General features: G+C 48.5%; 1 protein-coding gene across 7 annotated transcripts in view; it reads right to left on the minus strand.

Annotated features, from left to right (window-relative positions):
• The window catches only part of NAV2 (neuron navigator 2), a 724,028-nt gene that overhangs the window by 379,009 nt on the left and 332,884 nt on the right, over window positions 1-12,135 (minus strand). For 6 of the 7 annotated variants that reach the window (XR_012381865.1, XM_073904858.1, XM_025878866.2 and 3 more), the window contains exon 1: window positions 8,957-10,037. The exons of the other annotated variant lie outside the window; for it this stretch is intronic. Coding sequence is in view for 5 of the 6 variants with exons in the window: in XM_073904858.1 (XP_073760959.1) it covers window positions 8,957-9,214 (258 nt within the window). In the remaining variant the exon portion in view is untranslated. Of the gene's footprint in view, window positions 1-8,956; window positions 10,038-12,135 lie in introns of those variants that run through there. 7 annotated transcript variants of the gene reach the window in all.

Genomic DNA, 12,135 nt, shown 5'->3' on the forward strand with positions numbered 1-12,135 from the left:
ACACACACACACACACACACACACACACCCATTCCCATCTCATTTATGTTCTCATGGGTACACAGATTTCAAGGGGAACTGCTGATGGGTACTCTAGCCAGAACTTTGTTTTGTTTTTCAACATTTTATTTTGAAAAATTTCAAACAGAAAAATTGAAAGAATTGCATGTGTATCTTCACCTAGATTTACCAGTTGTTAACATTTATGACACTTACTTTCTCCTCTCTGCAGATATACTAACCTTTTGTTCCCCTATTTGAGTTAGTTGCTGACACCAAGACACTATCTCTCTAAATATTTCAGCATGTATCTCCCAAGAAAAAGGACATTTTCTTATATAAGTTCAATACTGTTTACATCGATAGAATAACATTCTCTTGTACACCATCTGAATTCAAGTATCTCCAATTGTCTCCAAAAGAAACTTCCTAGGATTTGTGGTTTTGCTCCTCCAGGTTCCAGGCAACAATCTCTCACTGGATTTGGTCGTCATAGCTCTGGGGTCTCCTTTTCTATAGTAATTCTCCATCTACTTTTATTTTTTTATGACCTAATTGTATTTATTTATTTTATTTTATTATGTTATGTTAGTCACCATACAGTACATCATTAGTTTTTGATGTAGTGTTCCATGATTCATTGTTTGCATATAACACCCATAGCTCCATGCAATATGTGCCCTCCTAATACCCATCACTGGGCTAACCCATCCCCCCACCCTCTCCATCTACTTTTTAAAATTTTTTGTCTTTCATGACATTGTCAGTTTTGAAGATACCAGGCCTGTGTTATTCAAGAATGATCCATAATCTGAATTTATCTGATTGCCAACAAATGATTCCAAACAAATTCCCCATTTTTCCAGATTTATTTATTTATTTATTTATTTATGTATTTATTTATTTATAGCACATGCATATGCACAGGGGGAGGGGCAGAGGGAGAGGGAGAGATTCTCAAGCAGACTCCGCACTGAGTGCTGAGTGCGGAGCCCGACACAGGGCTGGATCTCACAACCCTGAGATCATGACCTGAGCCAAAACCAAGAGTTGGTTACTTAACTGAGCCACCCAAGCGCCCCCTCAAATTCCCCATTTTTCCCTTCCTCTCTCCAGGATCAGCCCTGCCAGCTACCCAGTGAAAACACTTATTGGACCTTGTGGCCTCAGAGCACTTGGAACTTTACAAATCCAAGAGGGGTTTAACTGATATTATTAAGCAACTAATATTTATTTAATATTGAAAGAATATTTTCAATATTTCCAAACCTTAGGGGTGGGAGGGAGGAGTCAAATGTCATATGTACCAAGCCCAAGGAAATTTTATAGCAATTTACTTTGATTTAGTATTAACAATGGCTTTTCAGGTATTTTTTTTCAAAGTGCATTTACACTTGCTATTTAAGAACTTAAACTTTGGGGTCAAGGGGTGCCTGGCTGGTTCAGTTGGTAAAGTGTACAACTCTTGATCTCAGGGTTGTAAGTTTGAGCCCCATATTGGGTGTAGAGATTAACTAAAAATAACAAAATCATAAAAAAAAGAACTTTGACTTTGGGGTCAAACAGATATGGGCTCAAATTCTGGATCTACCACTTACTAGCTACTTGGAAAAGTAGCTTAACCTCTTTTGGTCTTGATTTCCTTAAGGGGTATTTATGGCCAGAGTCTCAGTCCTAATAATTGCTTCCGTTAAGCTTCACAAGAACCCTTCAAAAAAGGTAGAGCGAGACTGATCCTCTCCATTTTATAAGTCAGGTAACTGAAGCTCAAAAGACAATGTGACTTGTTGAAGGTCATGCAGCAAAGCATCCAAAGAGATAGAACTAGAACCAAAGTTGCTGACTCCCAGAGCTGTCCTTTCCATTTCTCTTCAGGAAGTAGCATCTTCCTTCTCAGATGTTGTGAGGCTTAAATAACATGATACGTGTCTGGTGCAATGCATTATTCTAGTACAGAGGCTATGTTCAGTCAGTGTCAGTGATGTTAGTATCATTATTTTTACTTTGTCACACTGCTGTGAGTAACTGATTTTGTTCAAAGGCCCCAAAAGAAGTCTGGGAGCCAGGCTCATAATTATCTTGACTTCCACCAAGGCAGGGCGGGCGTTGGAACAACCTAAAATTCACTGAAGGTATTAAGGTTTCGCTTGGAAGGAAAGACAAAATATTCTGAGGCTGTGGGGCCATTGTTTGCAAAACACAAGAGAGGGTCTGTTTTCCTTGGGAAAAGGACACTAAATCATGAGTCATTCTTTAGGTTGTATGTGGGTGACTTGAGGTTCCTGAGAAAACTTTTGTGTTGCTCACTATTGTCATGTGTGGACTGAAACACAAAAAGCCTGACCCAGTTTTATTCCCCAAATCCCATGACCCATTCTGCCCAAGACATTCTAGGAACACATTGTCCATCTCCTTGAACAACGGAACCAAGAGACAGAGTAGCCATTGAAATTGACCCTGAGGCAATTAGTAAAACACCGTTGGGCAGCCGGCCATGCCTTGGGGCACCTCAGTGACCAAACTGATCACAAGGCCCAGCTCCCACCATAATGATGTCAGCCACAAGGGAAGAGGGCTTTCCTTCTGCCCTCGAAACAAAAAGTAGCCATTCAGAAGCCCAACCAATGGGATTGTTCCCTTCTTGGTCATAATGGCAAGGCCATTACATTGTCCAGGGCCTATAGGGCTGGCTCAGGCAAGGTCTTACAAAGAAGGCTTCCTATAAGTTTGGTTTGCAGTAGATCCCCCGGCTTGGCTGGTGCTATAGGGATGGTATATCTAGAACCAAAATGTGGAGGTTTCATTTCACAACTCTGGATATGACTCATTTAGGGGACATTGTTCTTAATTTACTCTTGCTCCCCATTCATCTAACCAAAGCCCTGCTCTCTTCTCTGCTTCCATGGTGCTAGTCGTCTGTTCTTCCATGTAATCAACTGTGTACTTGGGAGGCACTTGAGAGACAGGTAGGGTGGAAAGAATGTGAGCTTCTGATGAGGCAGATCTGGTTTCCAAACTTGGCTCTGCCCTTGCATAATAAAAATAGGCAATACCACGTATTCTTTGCTTATTAAGTGCCAGACACTGTGCTCAATACCTACCTGTACCCATTTTTACTTTATAGGTGAAGACGCTATCATTTTGAGATGTGAAGTAACTTGCCCGAAGCCTGGATTCAAACCCTGGTCTGTCCCTCAGTGAAGCATGATCTACCATGTAAAATGGCCTCCGAGTGCAAACTCCCTTTGCTCTCAAGCTTCCTCATATAAAATGCATAGACTACGTTACATTTTACCCATTGCTTGCGTCTCAAATTATACATAAACAAACATATATACAAATATATAGAATATGTATATAAAGCAATAAAGAAATAGGTATACACACAAAACAAATACACAAAGCAAAGATATATATATATAAAGCAGCAGAGACTACCTGACACATAATAGATGCTCCAGAAATGCTCCCTTCCTTGCTGCTCAGGCAGATTCTAGGAAAGAAAAATCTCTGACCTCAAGCCCAAATCTCACTGGGTGGTTCAGCTTTTTCAGACTAGCTTCCAGATCTTCTCCAAGTCTTTATTAAAACACCTCTCTCAAGGGGCGCCTGGGTGGTTCAGTCATTAAGCGTCTGCCTTCGGCTCAGGTCATGGTCCCAGAGTCCTGGGATCGAGCCCTGCACCAGGCTCCCTGCTCCGTGGGAAGCCTGCTTCTCCCTCTCCCACTCCCCCTGCTTGTGTTCCTGCTCTTGCTATCTCTCTGTCAAATAAATAAATAAAATCTTAAAAAAAAAAAAAAAACCTCTCTCAAGGCCACATCTCTTATGTCATAGAAGTAAGTAACATGGGACACCAAGATTTGGTGCCTCAGTCTTGGTCACAGAGGAAGAGAGTGTGAGAAGTGGGAAGCAAATCTAGCTATTCCGAAGGCTGGAAATTGGGCTGTAATTCCTACAGCCTGGCCTTTGATGTGTGTGCGCTTACATGTGCTCATTACTTTAAGCTGTTCCATGTGTACGTATTTGTATATGTGTGTGTGTGTATAAATGTGTATATACACATATCCAGAAGTAGAAGTATTTATATACACACATAATGATATCCTAAATAAGCCACCCCTCCCACCTTTAAAGTGTCTTCAGAAAATTAACCCATGGAATAAGCAATAATATGCGAAATATAAACGTTCTTGCATGTTGGCGGATAACCATGCTATACATTCCCCTCTAAGAATGGAGAAAGAGAAGAAAGGGTATAACACAATAGCAGAAAAATGCACTAATCAAATCCATAATCAACTTTGATGATGGAGCAAGGATTCTAATCAAAACACAATGGGGCAAAGTTGCAACAGGTTGTAAGCTGGGAGCTGCACTCTCTTCCCAGGCGCCTCACCTGCTCTTTCTTTTTAAACATCTAAAACAGCCACAGAGGATGTCAATCACTTCTAATTACTTTTTTTTTAAAGAAATGAGTTGCAAGTTGAACACCAGGCTCCTAAAAACAGGAAATTTCAAAGTCTTATATATATAATTTTTTTTTCCTACAGCTGCTTCTTAAAAATAAGCTAACCTCTCCTCAAATAGCTCATGTGCATTCCTTATCTGAAGGTCAGCCGGCCAGGGTTTCTGAACTAACGCAGAGCATGCCTCTAAAACAATTCTTTGCATATGGTCATAATTTATACACCACGTTAACAGAGCAGATGCTATAAATGTTCACTCTTGTGGGAAGGCCTAGGTATCCCAGCACGAGCAAGGGAATTTGGGAGGGATGTGTGGCTGCAGAGCACAGGCCCCCCAGTTGGGGGAGAGCCCAGCTGTAGGTTTGGGGAGAGGTTCAAGGTGAGGGGCCCGGGGAGCTGACAATGGGGCTGCACCTAAGAGCTGTTTGCTGGCTACCTTAGGTCTTTTCACACTTGATGGACATGGAGAGCCGGCTTGGGAGGAAAGGGTTGTCACTGGCTGAACAGAGTTGCTGCATAATAAAAGAAGCCTCCCTTCCCCTGTAACTACCATGTTAACTATTCTGAACCCCAAGCTAGTAACAATAATCACTGTCACTTTCCCAAGAGTCTGAACCAGGTCTTTATGGATACCACCTCCCAGCTTCTCCTAAGGAGCCTGCATATGCAGAATTCTTATCCACCAGCCAGCAGGCAAAGCCAATCCTTCAACTGCCAGATGCTTTTGTTCTTCTCACCACCTTTTAAAAAGAAGATACTAGATACAGAGCCAATTACCTGTTGCATGAAAAGTGCAGCTTCCCTTGGCAGGTAAAATCATCTGCTCTGTACCACAGCACGGCCCTGCTCCTGATCCTTCCCTCTCATGGTCATCTCACCTCCGCTTCTCCCCACCCAGCCAGTCCTGCCCATCTGAAGGCCAGCCTCCTCCAGGAGGCCATCTGGATTTCTCCAGCCATTATGGCCCTTCCCTTCCTTCAGGCCCCCTAGCCTATCTTTCAACCCTCTCTGTATTGTGTCCTATTGCCCTTGGTACATCAGTTACACCTCCCAACTAGGCTATAAAATCCCCAAGGCCCAGGCCATGTCTTATTTGCTCTGTGCACCGGCCAGGGTAAAACGATGGAGGGAGGCAGCTATGAAGGCTGGGAAGACCACCAGCCTTGACGCTAACCCAGCCTGAGCTGAACTCCGTTCCATCATACCGAAGCAGGATGACCTGGAGCAGGGTACTCTACCTTGCTGAGCCTCACTCACTCTTCTGGCTCAACGGGTAGAGCTGGGGTCTTACCGGGGCCTGCAAGTAAACTGGAAATCTGTGGTTATCTCTCTAGAGCACAGAGGTTAAGGGCATGGATCCCAGAACCAGACTGTTCTAACTCTACTTCTGCTACTCACAAGCTTACTGACCTGGTCTTTGCCTCAGTTTCCTCATGAGCAAAATGAGAATAATAACACTTATGTCACTGGATTGTCAGAAGAATCAAAAGAGGCTTTTTATGTACTAGTCTTTAAAGCAATTCCTGGCATGTAGAAAGTGATTATATTATTTGATTTGCCATTTTCATATTTTTAATTTGTCATTATATTATTTAACTTGTCACTATTATGTTATTTGACTGCCATTATTATATTATTATTATAGAAAATTATTGTTATAGAAAATGTCATGTCTGCTTTTAAGCGGTACTGTGAGGATGAAATCATATGTAAAGAGCCAGGCACTGAAGTGGCTGTACCCTTCCCTCATCTTCAGGCCATGCCTGGTACTAATAGATGCTCTGTAAATGCTTGTGAACTGATTAGTACCTATTTCAAGGGCTAGAGAGATAAGCTATGCCTCTTCTCACTTACAGGCTATTAGATCCAGGTTCAACATGCCTTATCTCTTGGTTTAGCAATATAAATAGCTAATTCTATTAAGTGTTCCTTATTCGCCAGACAATGGGCTAAACACTTCACATGTTATTCTTCTTAATCCTTACAATTTGTATGGTTGCTTATGCCCATTTTTACAGATGGAAATACTAAGGCCCAGAGAGGTTAATTGACTAGGTCACCCAGCTGGTATGTGGCAAAGACGGGACAGCACAGATATCTGCCTGACTTTAAAACCTCTGCTAGTGACTGCACAACCCAGCCTTCTGCCAAAAGCTCCCTGAACGAAAGGGAGAGTCAGAGGCCCCAAGATATCATCTGCCATATAACTCATCATCTGACTATCTTCCAGTGATAAATACCAGGTTTTGGATTAGGGACTACAGAAGTCAAGCCAGACACAGTCCTCAAGCCTATAATAGGGAAACTTTCCTGGATGGTGAATGGGCACCATGTTAAAGTGAAAGGAAGTCCTGTCCAAAGAAGGGAAAACCGCCTTTGCCAAGGTCACTTTGATACCAAGGTGGGCCAGTGAGAAAGAGGATCTGCCGCCTGCCTCAGAGAAGAGCCCCCAGGAAGCCCAAATGCGGATAAGGAAAGAGGAGGCTGGTAAAAAGTAGGACAGTCCATCAGGAAATAGCCAATGTCCTCAGCAGTCCATCTAAACCATCCTCATAATCAGCACACAAGGTCCCACTGAGGGCAAGGCAGGGGCAACGGGGGCATTCTGGGGACGGTGGGCCAAGAGCAAGAGAGGGAAACTGAGCCTTGAGGGACCACGACCCTTCCAGCCCCTTTAGCAACAGCTGGAAAACATTTTTTTTTTCAGAAAAGAGGGTGATGAATCACCTTTCCAGAACCTGCCCACTGCAAGTCCTCCAACAACGTTTGTTAAATATAGGGTCAAATGGGCAAAGGCAAAACAGCTGCCTGGGTAGAAACAATCCCATGTCTACTTTCTCTCTCATTCCTCAGGTCCTCCTCATCAGGCTGGAAGGGTGTGTGTCACATCCCAGAGTCCCTGCTCTGGCCTCCTACATACCACCCAACATACCTCATAAGCCCCACCTCCAAGGATGGAGAGGAAAACCTCACAAGAATGTACCCCTGAGCTCATTCTCATTTTGGAGCCTACCGGACCAATCCTGTGGCTAACAGCAGAAAAAGAGAACAGAGGGCAAAACCCTAGCAGAGACAGGCCCCCGGGAGCACAGGGGGAAAACTTGCCTTCCTCCCACACGCCATCACTCAAACCTGTCAGCTTCCAAAAATGTTTAGCTAGTGCAGCAGTGAGGGGCATGCTTATCAGTCTGGTGTGGGAGCTTAATCTGCTTTGAGGGCCTTCTCCAGCCCAGAGTTCCAAAAGTCTGCTTACAATTAGCTCCCAGCTCCAGTTCCTCCATCGGAAAGGCTAGCAATGTGTTGAGTTCTAGCCTCTGATCAGAGAAAGCTCCAGGAGAAGGTGGACACAGTGTCAGCAGAGAAGAAAGTGCCAACAAGGTCAGCTGGTCTGTTGCCACTTCCCTGACACCAGCCCCAAACCACCTCCCCCTCTGGCTTCCCGCCTCTCCTGACTGGGACAGTCACATCCGTCAGGTCAGCCTGTCCCCAAAAGTCCCTGCTGACTGACTGCCAAGAAAATACAGCATGCCCCGCTCCCTCCTACCAGATTGGGGGGGGGAGGAGCAGGGAGGGCAGGAGGCCAAGAGAACCTGATTGGCCCTTGCTGATTTCCTTAAAAGAGATTGCACGGCCAGGGCTTGTCATCCAGCCGAATTGGGAGATGCAGGCTCTGTCTGGAAAGGTAAAAGTCACCAATTCTCTTCAAGCCCAAGCCATCCCCTACCCCCACACCCAGTCACCAGGGCTACCAGATCCGGGATCTACTACCCAGGAAGGAGGGGCTTAGCTTCCGGCAGCTATTTGGAGCGGCCACCCCCACCTCCACCCCCACCCCAGACGCTAGGAGTCTCCGGCTGCATGGCTCAGCCGGTGCACCGGGCAATCCTTAGGGCAGTCCCAGCACAGTGCCTGGAATCCTGTCGGCCCAAGGCACGGGCAGGGGCAGGCCATCGTCAAGCCGAAGGGAGCAGGTTGATTGCAACCCTCAGACCCCTTTGCCTAGGTCTTGCTGCCAGGCCTGGGGGCGTCGAGCCCAAGGAGGCCTCAGACCGTTCCTTGGCAGAGACAGAATCTCTGCAGAACCGACAGCCAGCCAGCCGTTGCAGCAGACACTGCCTTCTTGAGGCCAAGGTCTCAACATGCAGGACCTGATATTACCAGAGCTGCCCGTTTTTGTTTTTTTGTTTGTTTGTTTGTTTGTTTTGGGGTGTGTGTGTGTGTAAACACGCCACCCGTGCCCCCAGAAGGAAACTGCGGGCGTGCCCACAGCCGGGTCTCTCAAAGCTCCTTAAGGCAAACCTCGCGCACCCGGCCACACCCACCGGCCAGCCCACTCTCCCCGCGCATCCCCAGATCTGCCAGCCTAAGTGGAATGGCTCCCTTCTCCGCCCACCGGGCAGCCCTTTCCCCCATCCAACCGAGCCACCTTCCCCCCAAGAAGTATTCACCCACCCTCCCAGAACAGTGCCCCGGCACACAGCGCCTCTCACCTGGGTATCGAACCCGTTTTCCACCAAGCCGCTCTTCCGCAGCGGGAGCCCCTCCCCCGCCGGCTCCTGCAGCCCCTGGGATTTCAGGGGGATCTGGCTAGGGTAGGTAGTCTTGCTCACCTCCACCTTGCTTCCCAACTTGAGGTAGCAGGGCTGGGGGCCGGCCCGGGCTGGGGGCACGTGCAGGATGGGCGCGGCGCTGTGCACGGGTTTGGGCAGTCCCGACTTCATTTTGGAGGCGACCAGGATGGCCGGCATCTTCTCCCGGGGCTTCGGCTTTCCCAGCACGTCCCTGGCAGCGGCGGCGGAGGCAACCGCTAAAGGCAGCGCGGGTAGCAGAGCAGGCGCCGGGCCTCGGCCCGCGAGGCGCCCACCACCAGCGGAGGGAAAAAAAAACAAAAAACAAAAAAACAAAAAACCCGGGTCGGGGTGCTCGCAGCAAGCCCGCGAGCGCGCCTTCGGGGTGCGGGATGGAGCAGAGGACTGGTCGTGGCGCTCAGCTGGTCCCACCTGGACTGATGCTGCAGCCGGGTTTCACGCCCCTCCTGGGCGGGCTGTTCAAGGGATCTGGGCGTTCAGGGGCTGTTCCCTCTTGCGATTCTCCTCCTGGGAACCCGATGCTTGGACGCCCATATTAACTTGTCACTGCATCTCCGAAGTGAGGAGGCCCCTTTGGAAGAGGAACGGCGGGGACGCGCGCCTCCCGCTCCGGGAGGCTGCGGGTGGGAGCGGGCGAGGGTAGGAGCGAGCAGCGGGGGGGAGGGAAGGAGCGAGCAGAGGAGGATGGAGAAGGAGAACGCACGGAGCCCAAGACGCCTCCACCAAGAGGCAGCTGTTGCCCCGATCTCGAGCGCCGCAGTGTCACCCGCGACGCAGAGGCGCGGCGACGGCCCCCCAAAGGTCTCTCTAGGCGTGACAGTCACCACGGCTTAGGAGTCCCCCGGACAGATAGCACCTTAGCGCCAGCAGGTCTGCACATGCTCCATGAACTAAAGCGCAGGAAGGCTGTGGCCGTGGGGCGCGGGTACCCGGACGCGCGGCTGGCTGGCTGGGCAGAGCTGCGCTCGCGAGCGGCGGCCCAGCTTCCCGGGGAGGCTGCGCTGGCTACGGGGCTCCGAGCAGGGGAGGACAGGCTGCGGCCCGCGCGGCTGCGGCGCGCGCTGACAGCCCGGGCCGCCCCAGCGCGCCCATTGGTCCGTGGAGGACCAATCAGCGCCTGCAGTTCTCTCTGCAAAGGGGGCGTGGCCTCAACTCCGGGGCCGCGGTCGAAACTCTGGGGCCGCGCTTGGCCGCCAAGTACAAAGCCGGCTGGTGGCTGCTCTGCGGCGCTGCTCCTGCCGCGCGCTTCCCAGTGGGCCGATACTCCCGCGTCCCCGAAACCTTCTTTTTTGAAAAATGCCCTTTCGAATGCAAAGGCCCGCCTCGGGGCCCCGCGGGCAAGACTCGGGGGGGAGTTTGTTTCCTTTTTTCAAATTGTTCTGGTCACCTTAACGGTTTGAATCTTCCGGAATCGCGCCCGCCGCCCTGCGGCCCCCCATCTGGACTGGGCAGGGCTGTTCCTCGTCTCCTGCGTTAAGGACTCGCCAGCCATTTCTCCTCTTTTCTGCCAGCACTTCCAGGCGGGCCGGGGGGGGGGGGGGCTCCCAAGAGCTTCCTCTGCAGCTTTCAAAGGCTGCCCTTTTCGTTTAACTCTTTGAAGTATTTATAGGCAAATACAGTACCCAGGGAAGCCTCCCGCCCCGAGTCCGCTCCCGCTTGCAACCTACCGCGTACTCTGTCATTAGAGTGGCCGGAGGAAGCCAGGGAAGGCTCCATGACCCGGGCTGGCTCAGGCTAACCCTTGCTGCGTTTCTTGTACGAGCCCCTCCCTGTCCGCGCCTTGGACGCACTGGCCCCACAGGTTTCTCGACTTTAATGCGTCCGAGGATTTCTCGCTTCTCAGTTGCTCTTTGGGTTCCTCGCTGACGCAGGGTCTATGAGAATTGGAAAGCAAGATCCAAACAGGCCCAAACCCTCGCGGTTCATGGATGAGGAGACCCCACTCTGGAGAATAGCCTGGATTTAAACTAGGCGAGTTCTTTCATCAGACATGCACCCTTACAAGGCTTCGGTTTTCACTTGGAGTAAAGGAGGAGGTTTGACTACATTTATATCACGTGCTGTTGTTTGGATTAAATGAGATAGTGCATGTTAAGCATAAGTACCTGTCAGTGTAAGGGGTCCATAGATGTTAGGCATTATTATCCCTGTTATTAAATTACTGCTACTCGCCTCCCCAGTCATCTCTGCTTATAAGCTGTTTGTCTTTTTTCTCTGTCTCTAAGATAACAGGGTTTCCCTGTATGTCCACCCTGTAGCATGATTTACAATGCTGATAGCATTGATTTATCATTATCCAGACCAAAGGAAAACTGGAAGTTTTAAAACAACCTCTGAAAGCAGCATTAAGAAATGAGAAGGTGCCTTCTAACCCTGGCCTGCTCCCTCCTCCACCTTATCTTCCATCCACTCTATATAGTGCCTTTCTACTCTAGCTAGGCTGAAATACATAGTTTTATATATAATTCCAGGTATTCTCCCTCTCTCTCAAATTAAATCATACATGGTCTGTGTACTTAGCACTCAGCCCTTTGCTATCTAATGCCACCTTTCTTCATTTCATGTTTATTCTCAGAGAGTAAGCCTCATGAATTTAGGAACTGCGGTTTTTACCTTCATTCGAGTCTCTCAGCATCATATAATGCTATGGACAGAACAGCTACCCAGATTGTTACTGCATACGTGAGTGATGATAGCACCAATCCTCCAGGAGGAGAACCTTTTAGATTCAAGTACATAGTGTCATAAAAAATGTTATACTAGATTAAACCTTAGGACTCTCTTACCCAGAACTCTGGTTCATACAGATATACTAAGAGTTATGGGAAGATATTTGCAGTCTTCAACTTTAAAGTTCACAGAGATGCTCCGAAGTAATTCCATGACAGTGGTTCTCAAAGTATGGTTCCCAGACCGGTAGCAGTAGCAGCACCCGAACACTTGTTTGAAAACCCTACCCCGACCAACTGGACCAAAAGCTCTGGAGGTGCCCCCCCCCAGTCTAGGTTCAACAAGCACTTAAGTCAGTGATTGTGATGCATACTGAAGTTTGAGGGCTTCCACCCTGATGAATATATCCT

The sequence above is a fragment of the Callorhinus ursinus genome, unplaced genomic scaffold (genome assembly GCF_003265705.2).
Source record: "Callorhinus ursinus isolate GAN/ISIS: 27379988/994484 unplaced genomic scaffold, GSC_fseal_2.0 scaffold21, whole genome shotgun sequence".
NCBI lineage: Eukaryota > Metazoa > Chordata > Mammalia > Carnivora > Otariidae > Callorhinus > Callorhinus ursinus.